The sequence below is a fragment of the Artemia franciscana genome, chromosome 17 (genome assembly GCF_032884065.1).
Source record: "Artemia franciscana chromosome 17, ASM3288406v1, whole genome shotgun sequence".
Taxonomy (NCBI): Eukaryota; Metazoa; Arthropoda; class Branchiopoda; order Anostraca; family Artemiidae; genus Artemia; species Artemia franciscana.
The window spans coordinates 12,725,670-12,746,580 of record NC_088879.1 but is presented as its reverse complement, the minus strand read 5'-3'; the positions used below and the strand labels follow the sequence as shown (position 1 = coordinate 12,746,580).

Here is a 20,911-nt window from a genome sequence, read left to right as displayed (position 1 = left end):
TACCTCCCTCTTTCGAAAATAAAAACTTTGTTCTGTTGAAGAAATCTAGTGCAAGAACAATTTCACGCGGATCCATATTTTCGGCCACCCTCATCCTTGTAAAAAATGGGCCGAAAAACAATAAATTCCAGGCCAAATATAGGCTTTAAATTCGTGACAAATAGAACTCTAGAACAGCAATGACAACTTTTTTTGCTGTAAAAACACCAAGTTGACTGCAGAAAAAACCCCTCTACTACACCTATGAGTAAAAAGCTTCTACGATACATTTAATAGTATAAAAAAGCAACATAAACTAAAAAAAAAGTACTTTAGTCCCATGAAAAAAAAGGATAAATGTTATGACAAATATATCATACTAACATGAAACATATCATACTAACATACTAACATGAATCATACTAACATGAAATAACAATTAAAATTAAAAAATGTATTAAAAAAATAGATTGGTATAGATAAGAAACTACTGCTCCTACTAGTAAAAACTGGCTAGAGCACTAACCCTCCTGATCTGCTGACAGCTGTTTACAATTCCACTTTACCCTAACCTATTAATAGCTTCACTCTAGATCCCCTCCATGAAAATCCAGTTCCATTTGAACCCTTACTCCTGATATCTTTTCCCACTATTATGGGACTAATAAACTTTTCGTTTGGTCCTAGATGGCGAAAAAGTAAATATTTGGCAATTTGTCATCCATCGTTTGCAAAACATGGATGTGAAAAAATTTTACCAAATAAGAAAGTCAAAAATATTGAAATAACATGGGCCTTACTATATATTGAAAAATGTGAAAAAAATATTTAGAAAATATATATGACCTAATAAAAGCAACGATTATAATACAAAGTTAAGAAGACAAAGTTAATTTAAACCTAAAAGAAAAAAAGCGTGAAATACACAATTAGGAAATAGTAATGTGAAATTAAAACAGTACTGTAATTATATTTGAGTTGAGCGATTTTTTATAGCTATTTTTATTATCTTTGTTCCTAGCGAGTGATTGGCACTCTAGGCTTAAAATCCTTTGACCGTGCAGGCAGGGTTTTGAGTCCTAGTGTCGCTGGTTATTTGGTTTTGAACAGGGGTCAGTGGCGTGGTTTTGTATGCTGGAAGGGTCTGTGAAAGCCCAGAGTGGCTGAACCCCAGCCCCCCATTAGTCTTTCTGACTGAAGGGTTTGAAACGCAGAAGAGTACCACCGGTTGGGGCCTTACAGTCGAGTGCCATTTTCTTTCTTTATATTTTACATCCTATTCTACCCTATACAAAGTCGATAAAACAAGCTTCTATCTGAACCCCTTTACATGCTAGCACCATAATTGAATTTCATATCCTGAATATTGTCCTATTTACCTCTCCTCAAGCAATCTTAAATTCGCTTAAGCTGCTTTCTGTTAAACAATTATTAATCTTTATGAAAAAGCCGATGTTGATTCTAGAATTAATATTATGCCCCCTTCTTAGTCTCGGCTTAGTTCTCATATCTCTCCTGGGGAATGTGATTCGGAAAATCTCTTCCAACAAGCAGGAAAATTAAAGAATTTTGTTTAGAAAAACTCATTGTAAATTTCGAATGTTTTCAATAGAAATAAGTTTTTCTTGCCGTGGGGATGCAAAGACATCGTAATGAATAATTAAGTACTTTTAGATAATAAAATCTAATTGTATAATTTTCTAGTGGCTTTAAACAGTGAGAAAAAGAGATACTGCTTTCCTATCATTTTGTGGTAAAAGATGTGATTTAAATTCGTCGGCTTACGTCTATGAAGTATTTTTGGAAGCAAATCACAATGTTCTTTAATATTTAAGAAAGAAAAGCAAAATTATCCCCGCAAAAGAATCATTGGGAAGCAAAAGAATCAATGTGGACTTAAAGGACCATGCAATGTGGACCACATCAATTCTTTTGTATTCCTATGTGAATTTTTTAGCCAGTAAATAGAGCAAAAAGGCAAGTTTCACCTGATTGGTTTTTCTGGGTGACAGTTTAACCCGGTAGAAGGACTAAAAGTTTTGAGCCACAGATTTTTTGTAAGTAGCTTCTATTTTACTTTGTAATTCAAAGGCCTTTTTGACATGGCTTGACTTGAGGCTAGTGGAATAATTCATTTGATTTGTAGCTAGTTATGATTTAGATTTTATATAGTAAATATCGTTACATAGTGTTTTATTTATATAACAAACTACATAGCAAGTATATAGTATGGAAAGTAAGAATTTTATTATTAGACTTCCAAAAGATTTTTTTCGTTTAATTTTCAAGTGAAACACTCAGTGATACTTAGATAATTTTATTTCTAAGATGCACACAGATATAAATATTTTTTCAAAGTTTATTAAGTTGCAAAAAAAGTTTATTAAGTTCGTTAAGAAGTAATGATACCTAATAATAATTAGAAGTAATACCTAAATAAGAAGTAATGATTTTAAAAATGGATTTTTAACCGAGAACTTTTATTGTAAGTGTGTTATTATTTATTATTTTCTTTGCTGAAGACGGCCCTTATAGGGCCTTATAGGCCTTATAGGGCCGAAATATTCAAATAGGTGTTGTTCGTTCACTGTCTTGGGGAAAAAGTCCTCAAGAATCTCTCTTCTGTATTTGTATGGTAAAAAGTGTTCTTTAATTGCATTAAATTAAGTCAATGATGTTTGTTGTAAGCCAATTAGGCCCTACTATTTCTTAAATGTTTGTCATAAACAAGTTTGCTTCTAGGATCTTTATTATTATTGGTGTTATGTGTTTAATTTTTTTTTTTTTAATAATAAATAATAAAATAAAACAGGAATCCGAATAATCAAGGCTTTTTAAAAAACTACTTGGTTATGCTTTTCTCCTGTTACAGATCTTGATGATAGTAATTTAGGAGAATAGATCATTAGAAATGAAAATTGCACAATTGGGATCATTATGGTCAAAAACAATATGCAGAATAATTACAGTCCCTCAGACTTCAACAACATGATCACCCTTGCAACTATTTGCAGTCAAAGTCACATGTAGACGCAGTCACAGTCGCAACTAGTCTCTGTAGCAAGTTGTTATTGTTACAACCGCAATTAGTTGCAGTCGCATGTAGTTGTAATCACAAGCAGTAGCAGTCACAAGTTGTTGCAGTCACAATCACGAATACTTATGTAATTGCAATTAAAACTCAACAACATGGCTTAGATTAGAGATTAAATAAAAAAAACGTTTTTTTAAATGAAAGTAAGGAGCAACATTAAAACTTGAAACGAACAGAAATTACTCCGTATATGAAATCCTTTTCCTCCTCAACGTCCTCTATTCTTAGAACAGTAAGAAACCTTAGCGTAAAGAGGGGCGTCGAGGAGGAAACCCTTTCATATACGGAGTAATTTCTGTTTGTTTTAGGTTTTAATGTTGCTCCTTACTTTCATTTAAGAAAAGTTGTTTTTTTATTTAGTTTCTGGACATTTTTGAATTAATGCATGTTTTGATCTTGGCTCTCCGCACATAAATGATTAAAACGAAATTTGCATATTAATTACTTGCAATTAATCGGAAGATTTTGAGAAAAAGGGAGCGACGGAGGAGGCCTAGTTGCCCTCTAATTTTTGTATTACTTAAAAAAGCAACTAAAACTTTTAATTTTTTACAAACGTTTTCATTAGTAAAAAATATACGTAACTTATGCATTAAATTACGTAACGAACTTCTATATTCGTATGTTTTTATTGCGTATATGAGGGGGGTTCAACCCTCGTCGATACCTCGTTACACTAAAGCTTAAATTTTGTTCCAAATCCTTAAGAATGACCTCTGAATCTCCAAGGCCGCAGAATAAATAGTTGAAATTACTAAAAATACTTTAGCGTAAAGAGTGAGGTATAACAAGGAGTTAAACCCCTCATATGCGTAATAGTTTTTGTTCGTTTTAAGTTTTAATGCTACTCCTTACTTTCAGAAGAAAAAACTTTTCATATTTATTTTTTCATTGTTTTTTCAAATAATGCTAGAAAATCCTGCGCCCCTTCATTGAAATTCTTTTCCCTTATGAGAAGTTTCTCCATGGAAATATTCTCCAAAGTAACCCCCCCCCCTCAACTCTCTCCCCTAAACCAAAAAAAAATCCCCCTAAAAACGTCTGTACACTTCCCAGTAACCATTATTATATGTAAACACAGGTCAAAGTTTGTAACTTGCAGCCCCTCCCACGGGGACTGCGGGGGAGTGAGTCGTCCCTAAAGATATAGTTATTAGGTTTTTCGACTATGGTGAATAAAATGGCTATCTCAGAATTTAGATCCGGTGACTTTTGGGAAAATATGAGCGTGGTAGGGGGCCTAGATACTCTCCAGTTTTTTGGTCACTTAAAAAGGGAACTAGAACTTTTAATTTCCGTTAGAATGAGCCCTCTCGTGAGATTCTAGGACCACTCAGTCAATACAATCACCCCTGGGAAAAAAAAACAAATAAACACGCATCCGTGATCTGTTTTCTGGCAAAAACTGCGAAATTCCACATTTTTGTAGATAGGAGCTTGAAACTTCTACAACAAGGTTCTCTGATACGCTGAATCTGATGATGTGATTTTTGTTAAGATTGTATGACTTTTAGAGAAATTCCTGAGAAGTTGCTGTCATCCCCTTTTTTCAACCAATGTTTTCTTAATGTTTAAAAATTGTATTTTCTTTTTAGAATATATTATTTTATTGCTAATTTAAAATGTTTTTTAATTTATAGCAAATGCATAGCTAGCAAAAGAAGAGTTTTTCTCATGGATACAACGATCTTTGGGGAAAGAGAACTAGGTGTTAAACATATATTTATTTATTTTTCGTTTAGATTTTCTGTGAAACACTCAGTGATTTTGTTTTTAATTTTTGTTTTAATTTTTGTTTTTTAATATTTACAAAGATGTAAGTATTTTCCATAGTGTGTGTAGGGTACAAGTAGAACTATTTTTTATCTTATTTTGTAGAAATGTGTCAAGTTGTTACTTAATGTTTCAAAACTCTTAATTTTTTTCACATTTTTGGCCAATAGGTAGAACAAAAAGTTAAATACATCTTTTCTATTATTTAATGGTAAAAAGTGTACTTCAATTTCATTAGCTTAAGTCAATGATGTGGTTTGTAAGCCAACTAGGCCCAATCATTTCTTAAATGTTTGTCATAAACAAGAATAAGAATAACCAGGCCTTCTTAAACAACTGCCTTTATTCTGCTCTTCTCCTGTTCGAGATTTCAATGCTTGTAATTTATGAAAATTCATCATTAGAAATGAAAATTACACAATTGGGATCATTATTGTCAAAAGCAATATGTTAGATAATTACAATCCCCCAACTTGAACAATATGGTCACAGACACAAGTATTTGCAGTCGCAGTCACTGTCGCAACCAGTCTCTGTCACAAGTAGTTACTGTCACAACCACGAGTAGTCGCAGTTGTAAGCAGTTACTGTCAAAAGTAGTTGCAGTCACAAGCAGTGGCATTCGCAAGTAGTTGCAGTCGCAATTACGAATACTTGTATAGTTGCAATTAAAACTCAACAGCATTGTTTAGTGTAGAAATGATGTTATTCTTACAACTTGGATGAACCTAATCCCTTTAATCGAATTTAATAACCCTCCTGAAGTTCCCTTAAAGTTCAAACTTCATATCCTAGGTATCCCTGAAAAAATTCTAATGCACTTTTTGACAAGCTGGATAGGCATGCTGTCTTAATTAATCTCAAAACCCTTTGGATATTCACTGAAAGTTTAAACTTAATCCACCAAGCTGTTCCAATATTGTTCGTCTCAATACTCTTAGCCGTTCCTGAGATATTGCACCCTTCATTTTGACAAATTGATGCATATAATACCTTATGATTTTCTTCAACATGCCCCTCAATATTTCCTGAAAGTTACAACTTAATACCTTAAGCCGTTTCTGAGATAAACAAATACAACGTAGAGACAATAGGGAAAAAATCAAGACAGTGGAAATTATTTCTGTAGATATTTCGGCCCTATGTCCAAGGGCCGTCTTCAGCACAATACAAGAATAAGAGAGAAAATATATATATATATATATATATATATATATATATATATATATATATATATATATATATATATATATATATATATATATATATATATAAAGAACTTACATCAAATTGTGAGGATTAAAACTGAATGATTAAAAACACTTTTTAAAACATTTTTTTTAAATTGATTGATAATATTGTCAATCAACAAAATTTTTTTAGAATCCTGTAGAAATGAAAACCTTATTCCCAAGTCTTTAAGATATAAATTACATTTAAATACCCGGAAAGAAGCGCAATTTGCCCATACACTACAGTTAAAAACCCTAGTCCATATTATTAAGGACAAAAAACAGAAACGACATATTATTTCTTCAGAGAGAAAATCGTTGGAAACTTTTTTGCTGGAAAACCTGTCCACCGTTAAATAAAAAAAAAAAAAAAAAAAGAGTCCTGGTTGAACTTCGTTGAAGTAAGGATGCTAGTGCTATTTTTTCAAAAATGTTTTAAAAAGTGTTTTTAATCATTCAGTTTTAATCCTCACAATTTGATGTAAGTTCTTTTATATACATATATAGTTTCTCTCTTATTCTTGTATTGTGCTGAAGACGGCCCTTGGACATAGGGCCGAAATATCTACAGAAATAATTTCCACTGTCTTGAAATTTTCCCTATTGTCTCTACGTTGTATTTGTTTGTTATGGAAAGGCAGTGTGGTCTTCGTCGCTATTTTCGTTTCTGAGATTTTGCAGATACACCCTTTTAACAACTGGTATGCACCTGGTGTCTTTTGATTTAGTTTAAAATTCCCAAACATTCTCTGAAAGTTGTAACTTATGCTCCTGATATTTTGCAGATGTGCCGTTTGGAAACCGGGAAGCACATTTTACTATACTTTAGTTCAACTGAATACCGTCTGACATTTTATGATTTTGCAGTTACGCTCTTTTTGCAACCTGAATCCATTTGTTGCCTTTTAATTTAGTTCAACACTTGCTGAATAATTCCCAGAATCTTCAACTAAATAACCTTATTTCTACCTGAGATACTGCAGATAAGCCCTTGTGACAGCCTGGATGCCCTTAAACTCTTTTAATTAGATCAATAGTTGTTTTAGTAGCAGTAGCAGTACTTACTTTGGCCAATAGCAGTAGAAGCGGAAGCAGCAGTCGCAGTTGCAATTATACTAGTAGTACTAGCTGTCGCAAGCAGTCACGGTTGCAGGTATTCGCAGTCACAGTTGCAGTCACAATCAGTCGCAGCCGCATTAGCAAGTAATCGCAGTTACAAATAGCAACAGTAGCAGTTAAAGGTAGTCACAGTGGCAGTCAAAAGTGGCCGCAGTCACATATAATCGCTGTCAAAGTCGTAAGTAGATGTAGTTACAGTCACAATATTTGCAGTTACAAATAATCGCTGTTGCAGGTGCAGTCTCAAGAAGTCGGAGTCGCAGGTAGTTCACAGTCACAGTTGCAAGTATATTAGTTACAGTCACAGGTGTAGGTAGTCGTTTTAGACTACTTACCGCACATAGTGTATTTTATTTCAGCTGAGCATTCCCCTTTAACATTCCCAGAAGTTTCACCTTAATACCCTTAGCTCTTATGGACAAACCCTGGATCGAACATTCGGCCGTTTCCCAATAATACAGTCTATTTACAAACAATGGGAAACATATATAATTTGCAACCCTGTCCCAGGGGCTGTTGGGAGTTATGTCATCCAAGGTTGCACAGCTATTGGATTTTTTGGCTATTTCGAATTATTTAAATATCTCAAAATTTTAATCAGTGTTTAAGAGGGCATGTAAAATGGCCAAAGGGGCTTTTTTAACCTCAAATCACTTCTCAACATCGCCTCAACATGCCTTAAAGTTACAGCTTAACACCCTCAGCTGTTCTTGAGAAATTGCTGTCATACCCTTTTGACAACCAGCACACACATTACGCGTTTTGATCTTGTTCAGCAGCCCCCCCCCCAGTATTTTATGAAAGTTTCATCTTGATACTCTATTCCTTTTGGAGAGTCAGGACCAAACATATCCCCTTTCTCCATAACAAACGCTATATGAAAACAATAGGAAACTTATACGACTTACAGTCCTCACATCTGGGGTTGTGGGGTATCGTTTCATCCCCAAATGCATTGTAATTTGACCCTCAGACGTTTTTGAACCAAAACTTTATCCCAAAATTCTTATAAATTTTTTTGCGGGGAGGGCATCTATAATGGGAACGAAAGGGGACCGGCTGCCCTCCGATCATATTTGAATTTAAAGATAGGCACTCGAGCATTCAATTTTTTACCGACTGAGCCACCTGCAAAGTTTACACGGCCACCTTTCCCTATGAAGTGGCTCTGGAAAAAGTAATAATAAAAATGATGAATCAAAGGCGTTTGGCTCTTTACTATAGGAAACACTAAAGCGTTGCCTTTGAAACCTTAATATCTTTATGATTTACTTGTTGCTAAGTCACTCTATATATTATGGCAAATAAACACACATTGTTTGAAATACAAATCATTTTTAGTAAAGAGCTCTGGCAAATGCATGTTTATATTTAGGGGTTTTAAGGGGTCGGCAAACTCCCGCTTAATTGCGGTCTATCTGTTCGTTTTAAGTTTGACTTTGTTTCTCCTTTTAAATCCAGACCCTTCTAAGTCTCAGCCACAGTGTAATCTATCATTTTTAACCTTTTTTGATGATTATTTATTTTAATTTCTGTTTTAGATTCATTTTTTTATTCATAGTATAGTCTGTTCGTTTTAAGTTTAACTTGTTATGTGACTTTATTTCTGTTTATTTGGGTTTTATCACGGCTCTTTATCTGTTTTTAACAGACTTTTTTTTTAAACACATTAAAAGCCAAATGGAAAAACGGCATAAGCTACTTGAGGCAGCACTGGTCAAAATGTGTTCTCTTTAAAATCTTCTTCTAAACTGTAGTCTACTTGCAGTTCTTCTCCTGGGATTATTTTCCTTCGGACTTCTATTTTTTCGAATAAGATTATCTATATACTTTCCGCTAAGACAGAGGAAGCTGTTAATAGTATGCAAATTGGTCAATATTTGAAGGCAATTCTGGTGATCAAAACAAAATGGGACAATAACTAGGAAAATATGACAAAAGACGGGCCAATTTTTATAGTAAACAGGGGCTCCAGCTCATGAAATTGCAGTGGGTAAGAACAATAAAAGCATTGAGTTTATAAAAGCCACTAAAAAGGATATATTGAGTTTCTCAGTTGCAGAGAAAGTAATACTGCACGGTGTGGCATTCGATCTTGAAAAGTCACGAAATTTCTTCAATCAGCTATTATGACAAAAGGGCGAGGAGGGTACAGAGGTCATTGTGTGAGCAGTGGAGGAGGATCTCAGGGACCCAAAAGAGTGCATTTCCATCCCCAAATTGTCTAACTCACCCTGAGCCTTCAGATAAACATTGAAAGGGGGCGGCATGGGTGTAAGAGTTTATCTCTATTTTTCCTTCAGTTAGACTATGACTGAGTAAGGGTGATTCGGAGGGATACCTCCTTTCTCAGAGACGATAAATGTTTCTGATGTTTATTCTAAAGTTTCATTTAGCTAAACTGCCTTCCTTCATATTTCATAAAATTATTTACATTGATATATAATTAAGTATATAATATATAAGTATATAAGTAAGTATATAAGTAATATATATGAGTATAAGTATATAAGTAAGTTACATATAATATTTAAGTATACAAGTAAGTAAATAAGGAAGTAATATATAAGTATATAAGTATATAAGTATAAATATATAAGTAAGCATCAGCTATTATGACAGAAGGATAATGGGTCATACTTAGGTGGAGGAAAGATGCCTCAAGAAGAAGTTTTTCATGCCCAAGTAACTGATTGAACCTTCAGATAAATATAGAATGACGTTTGGTAAGAGAAGGGGGTAGGAATTGACGTCTAATTCTTCTTGATTTCCGGGAATACTTTTGGTCAGCGCCTTTATTATTAGGGCTGGACAGGGGGAAGAAGATAATGCTGCCCCTCCCACCATGACAGTCTATTTTATGTAGCATAAAATATTACATTCCAGCTCCTACAGGTTAAAGAGGCTAGGCGGGGCATCATGAGAATCGCCTGTAAATTTGTTGAGAGGGGGTGAGAGTGCTGCGCAGAATTTTCATTCACATTAACAATAATACCCTTTGCGTTTATCCAAACTTCTATAGTTAAAATATTATAAAGAACTTTTTTTGCGCCAAAAATTTTCACGAAATAATCAAGTCTTGTCTAAAATTTCAATTATAATCCAACATATTAATTTTTAAGTGGAAATCTGACAAAGCGGGACACTAACTATCCGTTTACAGTTATTGACATGGACAATTTAACAGCAAGAAATTTGTGGCTTACGAGACTGATAGCCCACGACATATTTTGGTTAGGCCTGGGCATGATTTGAAAAACGATCAGAAACCTAGGAAAAATAACAATTTTTCCAACTGAAATTAAGGAGCAAAATTAAACCTTAGAACCAGCAGAAATTATTCCCTACATAAGGGGAGCCGTTTCATCCTCAAACCCTCTTTATTCTGAAGTTTGAATTTTTTTCCCAATCCTTTCAGAACGACTCCTGAAACACATGGACTGTTGAATTGGAATAAGAATATTTCTCAAGGAACAAAAAACTCGAGTATAACAAACTAGGGGCTAAGGAGGGGTTGCCTCACCTTATATACGAAATAATTTCTGTTCCTAAGCTTTTATGTTGCTCCTTACTTCAAGTCGTAGAAAACTTCTTTTTTATTTATTATTTTTAGAATAATCAGCTATGCTCTAGAATTTAAAAACAATATCAGGCTACCTATAGTTAAATAATGTGACTGCATTTGTTCAAAAAATGACTAATTCATTTTAGAAAATCAAAATTTTATTTCGATTTACTTAAAATCCTTGAAAGTATTTCCAAGCTTTATTTCACAAAGATCTATGATTTTTTTTTTTTTTTTTTTTTTTTTTTTTTTTTTTTTTTTTTTTTTTTTTTTTTTTTTAACGATGACCCAATCGGAATTTTGTGGAAAGGTCTCTGTCCTTTCAATAACCAAGAGTAGACTAAATTGCGATTAACAATCATAAATATTAAACAAAACAATATAATATTCCAAACAAGACAATATCCTCTAAAAACATAGGTAGGATGTGTAAACAAAATATTAAAGATATGTAAAAAATGACCCATGCCATGAAATGAGGCTTATTAGAAATGTACTGCCTATATAAGTTCTAACACTTTGTATATAATTTCTTCAGTTACCCATTCATCGTTGCTTGAAAAGGGTCCTATTTTGGTTTCAGTGTTTATTTTGAGGTTTGGTATTAATACTGTTCTTAGGACTTTTTTCTACAATTTTTATTATTCTGCACTGAGGACGGTTGAGCCGAGGTCTCAACCGATATATTTGCATAATTATATTCTATTTTTGGCTTGCTGCTATTGTCCTTGTTTCTCTCTTTGCGATTTTTTCGTTTTGTGTCTCTAAGACAAGGTAACTGTGCTGGAATGTGGAATGTTGGAATTGTGCTGGAATTGTGTTGTGCTGGAATTGTAAAAATGTTTATTTTTTTAATGTTTATAATGAATTGTTTATAATTGTTTATATTGTTTATAATGAATTTAATGTTTATAATGAATTGTAAATGGAATTGGAAAAATGTTGTGCTGGAATTGTGGAATGTGGAATGTTGGTCATAACGCTAAATGCGTTATGACCAAATTCCAGAGTAATATCAGGCTACATATAATTCAATAATGGGAATGCAATTATTCAAAAAACGACTAGATTTCTTCCAAAGTATTTCCTTTGCTGAAAATACAGCATCAGTTCAAAATTTTCAAGGGTTTTCAAGCTTATTTTCACGAGGATTTATTATTCTTCTTGGAAAGAGCAAGGAAATCAAGAATTTGTGGAAATACAGAAAGGATATAGGAAAAAAATATTGTGAAAACCCCTTGAAGAAAATAAATGACAAATATTTTCAAATAGTACTAATGAGAAAGATATAAATAACTTATATGGGTTTTAGCACTTTAGGTCTTTTAGGCAAAAAAATCTTTGAATCTTGGATATAACGAATATGTGGTTCCTTACTGAATTTCTTACTTCCAAGCAAGACCAAGGACTGCTAGTTACGGCAAACAAAGATGCAAAACGAAAATCCAAATTAATCATTCAAGTAAAAGAACTCGAGTATTATCCAATTATAACTCAAAACAGGCCTAAATTGATAATTCAAGTATACGGCAATCATAAGCTTAGCAATCAATTATTTTTCGTGTCCTTTTTACTTTTCGTATGATTAGTATCTATAGAATTCAGTAAAGTGAATATATCTCAAATTTTCAGCATTTAGTTTTCGTGAAGTGAAGAGTGACTAACATTACAAAGAAAAGAAATTACCAAACATTAGAGAGAAGCTATCACTCCTTGGAAGACCCACAATGCCTTCTAGAATATAGTTGCTCTTGACTTAAAACTCTTCAGGTTGAAAAAAAAATTTGAAAGTTGAGTCATTATATCAAAATTACGGGGATACGAAAATTTTTAAACAACGCATCAAAATTTCCTTGTATTCATTTTTGTTATGTTTTTACGAGTCAAACTCCTCCCCCTGGATATGGTGCACATGGTGCTAATGGTGCTACTGGTTTGCACATGGGTGCTAATTTAGTAAAGTGGGGGGAGCCTTATTAATTTTTTATTTGGAGACATAAAATGGTTTTTGTCAAATTCTAAGGGGTTTGTCTTTATAGTAAAAAAGTGAATTAATATTTGTATCCAGTTAGCCGAGGTGGGTCATCTACGCTGCCTACTTAGAAAGGAGGCTTAAGAAAGTCAGACCCTTAAGGATCAGTAATTTTAAGCATTTCATATGTCATGCACATTTCTTATTCAAGTCGAGGATTGTTATTCAGTTGTTGGATTGCCGAAGAGTATTAGTTAATTTCTTACCATTCAGAAGATACCCGTTAGATAAATAGATAGAACCGAAAGCTTCTTTTTATATTCTTTGTCAATGAATAAGTTCATGAAGCGGACGTGAGGGAGCAGAGATGGTTTTAGAGGAGGGTTAAGGGGGTGTTTTTTCCCGGCACAGAAATTTTAGGAGGACAACTGTATAAGCAAATTGAGTCCGAAATTTTCACTTTTCCCGTAGCTTTTCCCATATTATTTTATTTTCATTTTCCCATATTATTTTCATTTATATTAAAATATAGAAAACCCCAAATCAAATCTACCTCTAGATAAGTAAAATCAAATTATGTATGTTCAATTAACAAACTTACCATCTCCTAAAAAGGCTTTGACGGGACATGAAGCGCACCATAATATTAAATATATAATGTTTAAAAGCATAACTTTTGACATGATGTAATAATAATAAATTCGTAACGCACTTTACACAAACTCCAAATGATTTACACCTTCTAATTTTAAGACATTATTCCAGATAAAGCACACCCGAAAATATATGATGACATAACGGAGCTAAATCTCCAGCATCACTGATCTTGGAATTTCTAAGATCTTCTGTTCTCCAGGAAATTTAAGCGCTTGATAAATGAGGGGCTATCTCTGATTGGCTATATATTTACCCAATAATAGCCCATTCTTTGGGGTTTCCTGTCAACCAGTTTTAACGATTAAAAAAAAAAGTCATTAGAGTGAAAAGGGAAATTAAGCTAGGTCCGTGAAGGTGAGGTGAATTCAAATGATTTGTCAGATTTTCCATTGAGCTAGCTAAGTTATACTATCAACTTGATTAATCTAGAAGAACGAGGGGGGCACATTGCCCCATCAAAAATTCAAATCTAGTCAAGCATGAGTAAAAATTAGAATTTCTTTAAAAATTCTTCAGAAAGATAAATTATTTATTTGAAAGAAAAAACAATTAAACACTGACCATTTTGGAAAAGCTAACAAATAACTCACTTATAAAAGGCACCAAGGTATGCCCAAACTGGTCGGGAGGGGTTAGCTTAGACTGGAAAGGGACGCCTTTCTTACATAGGACTGATCAAACAGTTCATGGTAGTAAACTGTAAGTAAGGAGTACCTCTGCTAAATAGTAAATGAAATAAAAAAAACAGAACAATTGGCCTTCTACGCTAACTTCAATAATATTTCATTCATTAAGTTTAACGTTACCCATCAAAAGCTACAAGACTGAGAAAATTTACCTAATGTTCGAAAAAGCGGGGAAACATCTACAATAATCCAAGTGATCTTAATGAAAACCACACCATCAAAATGAACATATCAGGCAACTCTACTTTAAAGTTTCTACAAAAATATCTACAAAAATATGGAATTTTGTATTTTTGGGGCAAAAGAGATATCATGGATGTGAGTTTATTTATTTTCTTTCTAGGGCTAATCCTATCAAACTGGCGGTCCTAGAAGGTTTAGAGAAAGCTTATTTGAATGGAAATCAAAGTTCTAGGGCTCTTTTTAAGTGACTAATAGTATCAGAGACCCACTAGTCTTCCCTCCCACGCCTATTTTTTCTCCACAGATATCCGATCAAAATTTTCACATATCTATCTTATTCAGCATAGCTGAAAAGTCCAATAACAATGCCTCTACTGATGACATAATCCGCCATAGTCCCCGGAGAAAGCACTTTAAGTTACGAAATTTGCCAATATTGTTCTCGTGTAGTATTTGTTGTTGGGAAATATATGGAAATTTTGTTTAGAAAGAATTTCTTGTGAGGGGGATTTCCCCCCGGAAGGATTTTCCTTGGGTAGGATTGTTTCCAGGGGGAATTTTAAGAGGAAATTTTATGAGAGGGGGGGAGAGGATTTCCTTGAATAATTAAAAAAAAACTATCAGAAATTAAATAAATTAAAAGTAAGTTTTTTCAGCATGAAGTAAGGACCAATATTGATGCATATTATTATGAAATATTATTCTGTATATTTTTTCAGGGGGGGGGGCTGCCCTTTCCTCAACCCTCGCTCTTTACGCTAAACTTCGACTTTCTGTCACAATTCCTTAAAAAAGATAAAAGGGATGATGAATTAAAATGAGAAGCGTTTTTAAAGAACTTTAAGACTTCAACGTAAAGAGCGAGGGTTGAAGAGGAGACAGCCTTCACATATACAATAAAAACAAATTCTTTTCGTTTTAAGTTTTAATGCTGCTCCTTACTTTCAGTTTAAAACACTTTTTCCAGTTTAATCTTGCAATATAAAATCACACATACTTTCTATTCTGAATAGAATATTGAATGTGAAAAAGAAAGGTTTGATGGTAATAGGTTTTTTTTTTAGTGCATCATCGGCAATTTTGGAAAGAAAAATTACTGCAGCTAGCATCGAATATGTAGTTGGTAGTTTTGAGTAATGGAAGGGTAGTTTTAAGCTGAAAAATGGATCAAAGACTATCCTCTTCTAAGAGAAAACGTCATGTCATAATTAATATTGGCCATCTGTTCCCTCTAAGAGGAAAAATACGTCACTCACTCCTTTCTCCCCAACTGAGGTTATATACTTGTAGGGCAGAAATCAAATGTAAGAATAGGCCGTCAAATTTCTGCAATTCAATGTTCATTCAAATTACGTTATAACCTTTACAAATAACTTTTTTATATTTCAATATTTTTTGTGCATTATCAGCAATATTGGGACTAAATATCACTTAAGACCTGTATATAGCATTTTACAGTAGTTTTGGCTAAAAGCTAGATCGAAGTTTTGTTTAGTCCCCATTATAGTCTAATTTATCCATAAAATAAAATTGCGCTTGACTGTACCACCAATTATGTATGTCATGCATAACTTCTCTTTTTGAACCTTGTCCAATTTTAAAACATAAATTGACCAATCAAAAGTTGAGAAAAGTTGACCAGTCAAAGTCAAGAAAAAAAGAATAATTTTTTAATAGAAAGTACGGAGGCTTCGACCAAAATCTTTCTATCTGCCAAAGGAATCTATTAAAAGACACGAAGATATAGAATAAGCAGAAAATAGTTGGTAAAATTTAAGATTTATCTTAGCTTTTCAGATCAATTTCTTACCACTTCAACTTTCCCTTCTGTTCAACAGGTTCGACAATAAAATAAAGATAAATAATCATGTTATCCATAAATCTTGTCTTTCTGATAGATAAATTACTGATAGATGATAGACTATTTTGCGGTTTGGGCATCAAAGACTGAAATAAACTTAACCAAAAACTTAACCAAAAGACTTAACCAAAGAGAAAACGACACATAATCAAATTATCTCCACAGACTTTGCAAAAAGGGTGTAACCAAAACAGCCTGTGTCGTTTTCATTCCTCTCATGTAGAATAATGCCCTAATACATCAATTTTCTTCCATATTTAAGAAACAGTCTTGATGACAATGGATGTATTAAAAGGATCGAATCTCGATGCTCATTCAAAGAAAAAAAGTTCATTTAGTTTAATTTTACCCATCAAAAGTTACGAGCCTGAGAAATTACGCCCTATTTTTGTAAAGTGGAAAAAATCCCACAAAAATTATATGATCTTAATAAGAATCACACCTTTAGATTCAGCATATCAGAAAACTCTATTGTAGATATTTCACGATCCTACATGCAAAAATGTGGAATTTTGCATTTTTTGCCAGAAGTAAGATCATGGATGCCTGTTTATTTGTTTTTTTGTTTTTTTGTTGTTGTTCTTTTTTCAAATGCTTATTGTATCAAAACAATGATCTTAGAAGATTACAAGAGGGCTCATTTTATCAGAACTCCAAAGTTTTAGCGCCATTTTTAAGTAAACAAACATTTTGGAGAGCAGCTACTCCACTCCCAAGCCCTTTACCTATAACACTTGTCCGATCAAAACTTCGAGATAATCACTCTGTTCAAGTAAATCGAAATATCGAATAACTGTGTCTTTGAGGATGATTCGGCCCTTCACAGCCACTGGGAGAAGGGCTACAAACTATGAACTTTGCCCGTTGTTTACATATGCTATTGGCTATTGGGAAGTACCTAAATATTTTTGGGGGGAGGGATTTTTATGGTGGGAGGAGGGCATATTAAACATTTTTTCATCGAGGAATGTTTCAGGGGGAAGGGAATTTTTCAAGGTGAAGGGAATTTTCCATGGAAAGGAGTAGGATTTCTCGGTACTGTTTTCTCGGTACAGAAATCAGAGGTAACACTATTGCGTTGCCTATAGTAAAGGCAATTATGTTTCAATGTTTATTATTTTTTACCGGGCTCTTCATAGGGAAGCGGAGGTCGTATAAACTTCGGAGGGGGCTCAATCAATCGGCAATCGGATGCTCTAGTGCTCATTCTAAGAGTCAATGTAATCTCAGGCCAACCAGCCCCTCGCAATCTTTTTTCCCAAGATTCAAATGAAAATTTGAGATATGCTTTTATTAAAAATAGTTAAAGGATTAGGGAACAATACTTCGGGGCCGAAACTGCCCCTAGGGCCCAGTGACAGGCGTTTTAAGTTATGCCCTGGAGGTACATGTAGCTCGTATGTATGGGATATTCATACTAACTTCAGAGGGGCTCATTTCATAGGAAATTGAAAATTCTTGTTCACTTTTTATTAGTCAAAGAGGTCATGGGGCAACTAGCCCCCCACCCCCCACCACGCCCTTTTTTCTTCAAACCCATCCGACAAAAATTTGAGACAGTCATTTTGTTAAAAATGTTAAGACATCAGATAACAAAACTTCAGGTCGTTACAACCCCCCAAAGCCCAGAGGGCAAGCGTTTTAAACTGTGCCCCGGGGATATGCAACCTTTTTATGTAAGAGGTGGTTGCATAAACTTCAGAGGGTTCATTTGATTGGAAGTTGAAAGCTCGAGTTACCTTTTTATGAGTCAAAGTCATCGGAGGGCAAATCGGCTGTCCTCCGACAAAACGTAGTATCTACAAAAAAAAAGTCAGATAAGAATGGATCAGCCTAATTCTACTATAAGGAATCCAATAGTGGAAACAAAATAATGCTTCAATGATTATTTGTGTTGATTTCGCCCAGTATCCACGTATTTTACACTGGACCTCAGCTTTGTCTCTTGTCATGCCTAGTATGTACATATTAGAAATCGTCGTTTTTGCCAAAACCTAGTATCTGACAAATTAGGTTTTACCATATATATAGTAAAACATTAATCTCCTTTTGAAAATGCCAGTGTCTGATGCTTATCCGACATATGACCCATGCTCAGAAAAAGGCAATGATATGGGTACATTCGTTTTTTAATGGGCAGGCAGTCTACAAAACATATACATCTACAAAACATCTACGAAACATAACATATACATTTATTTCTGCCAACAAGATTGTCCCATAGCACATATGCATTCGTGATCTTTCTTCTAGCAACAAAAATGCAGAATTCTTTCTTTTTTCTTATAGGAGCTTTGTAAAACCTAAAGTTAAGCGTAAGTAATTTCCCTCTAATAACAGCCATCACCTCAGAAATTATTTCGTAGGATCCCCGCCTTCCTTAAAATCATGGCTGTTTTTCCTTATATTTTATCTTTTATAAGCTTCTTCATATTCTGTTATTTCTATTTTTGACTTTGAATTATTACTTAACATGCAGGTGCATACCAAATTTCAGCAATATTAAGTAATCGATTTTCCTCGCTGTATGTAAATTGTTGCAGTCATAGGGAACACGCAATTCATTTAATAATTCTTGAATGTGCAAATAAGTTGGTCCTTCTTGCTTGCAGTAGATTATCATGTTAAGTGCATTAGACGAATCAAAATGTTAGTAAGACTTTCTTGATCCAGCTATCTAACGCTCTATTCTACAAAGGAGGAATCTCTGTTGAGTCCTAATGTAGACAAAACTATTTAGTTAATAAATTATCCATGGGAAAAAAAAGAAAACCCATCGAAAGAAAATGAAATTTCTCAGAATATTATTTAATATCCCAACTGTACAGCGTCATTACGTAACACCCACGTGTTTTCTCTCCCTTCCCTTAGTTACGACTGGAGATATCCCACTTGACTAGCAGACTTGCGATCCAATTACGTAACAGCCAATAGTAAATAAAACCCATTACATAATAAGCGCATGTTGAGTAGAATTTCTCGCTAGGGACTCCTGGTGGTTAGGTTAGGGAATCGGTGAAATTGGATGCTAGGGCCCCCGGTGGTTATGCTAAGGGCCCGACGGAATTGGATGCAAAAGCAGCCAGTGAAATTGGATACTAAGACCCTGTTAGTTGAAGGACAGAAGCCATTTATCTGCCCATGCTTGAATTTGGTTGAGATTGGCTTGTAGGCTAATGTTGTCCGCGGTACCGAATGGCTTGGAGTCGTCGGCGTAAAGAGTCAAATGGTTTTTTGTTTCAGCTACCAGGTCATTGATATAGATGAGGAATAAGGTCGGTCCGAGGACAGTTCCTTGAGGGACGCCGCTCAGAACTTGGTAAGGTGTTGAATAAATCTTTTCTCCGTCCGTGGTAAAGAGCCGAACCTTTTGCGTTCTGCCACCAAGGAAGTCCATTAGCCAGTCGACTAGTTTCTTATTAACGCCCACGGCTCTAAGTTTGGAGCGCGAACGACTATGGGGGACTTTGTCGAAGTCTTTGGCAATGTCTAGTAGAATTAGGTCGACAGGAAATCCTCTGTCAAGAAGTTGAATATTTAGCTCAAAAGTTTCGAATAGGTCGATTTCGACTGACTTCCTGGGAAGAAAAGCATGTTGTCCTAGAAAATTCTGTTGGAAACTAGGTGCTAGAGAAGTGCGTCGTTGAAAATTCTCTCTAAAACCTTAGCGACAGCAGACGTAAGGCTTACAGGTCTAGTTTTCAGCTTTAGACCGGTCACCCTTTTTGAATATGGGTGTAACATAAGCAGTCTTCCATTGTGAGGGAACAACTCTGCAATCGAGATAAAACTGAAATAGATGGCACAAAGTGGGGAAATCTCGGTGGCTGTTTCTTTGAGCAACCTCGGGTGGATTCCGTCAGGGCCGGCTGATTTGTTGGCATCGAGGTTTTTCAGCCTCTTTTCCACCATAGGTACAGTGATAACAACCGTACTCATGGGAGACGGTATGTCGTATTTAGGAGGGGATGGAGGCTCACTATCTGGTTCTGTTGTGAAGACGGAAGCGAACTGGTCGTTTAGTAAGTTTGCTAGTTTCTGGGTGTCAATCACTTCTCCTCCATCATCAGTAGTGAGGCGTTTAACACAGCGCCTAGCGTTGTCTTTGCTAGAGACGTAATTCCAAAAATTGTTTGGGCTACTCTTGCATTCATTGGCAAATCCAAGCTCAAAATTTTGGTACAGTTGTTAGTTAAGTTTCGTAGTCTGTTCCGAGCTTGAACGTACTTTTCAAAGTGACCAGGCTTATCTCTTTTTTTCCAGTGCCGCAATTTGCGATTTCTTTGTTTTTTAATGCTAAGGGTCATATACGGTAATGTCTTCGGTACGGGATCCAACCTTTCTGTCGTGTTTCTACTCTGAATCTCGGTGACAGCTGTCAGGAATTTCTCCCACTGGTCGTCGACATCGCCCTGAAGTAGCTCATCCCATTCGATAAGTCTTAGATCCTTTCTGATCGCCTCGTAATCTATGTAGACCTTTCTTTTGTATTTACTTTTCACTGGACGTCTAGAGGTGATAATTTCTATGGCAAGATGGTCACTTTTCCCAACTGGTGGGAGATAGTTTACCTTCTGAATCGCATCGACTCTGTTTACAAACACCAGTTCTAATATTGTGGGTTGTTGGAAAGGGTGAAACCGAGTTGGTTGGTCAATTAGTTGGTAGGCAGTAAGGTCGTGTAAAATCTCAATGAATGGTCTAGCGTTAATCGGGCTATTGGCAGTAGGGTTGAAAGGGTACCCGTCTTTCCAGATCAGTTCTGGGAAATTGAAGTCACCTCTGATAAT

At 34.7% G+C, this 20,911-nt stretch overlaps 2 protein-coding genes across 2 annotated transcripts in view; one reads left to right on the top strand and one right to left on the bottom strand.

Annotated features, from left to right (window-relative positions):
- LOC136037874 (lachesin-like) overlaps positions 1-13,538 on the bottom strand; it is a 368,714-nt gene extending 355,176 nt beyond the window's left edge. Inside the window, exon 1 of the mRNA XM_065720726.1 lies at positions 13,336-13,538. Within this exon, the coding sequence (XP_065576798.1) occupies positions 13,336-13,417 (82 nt within the window). The 5' untranslated portion in view covers positions 13,418-13,538. The remainder of the gene's footprint in view (positions 1-13,335) is intronic.
- The window catches only part of LOC136037873 (probable ATP-dependent RNA helicase DHX34), a 291,716-nt gene that overhangs the window by 56,058 nt on the left and 214,747 nt on the right, over positions 1-20,911 (top strand). The gene's annotated exons all lie outside the window — the stretch shown is intronic.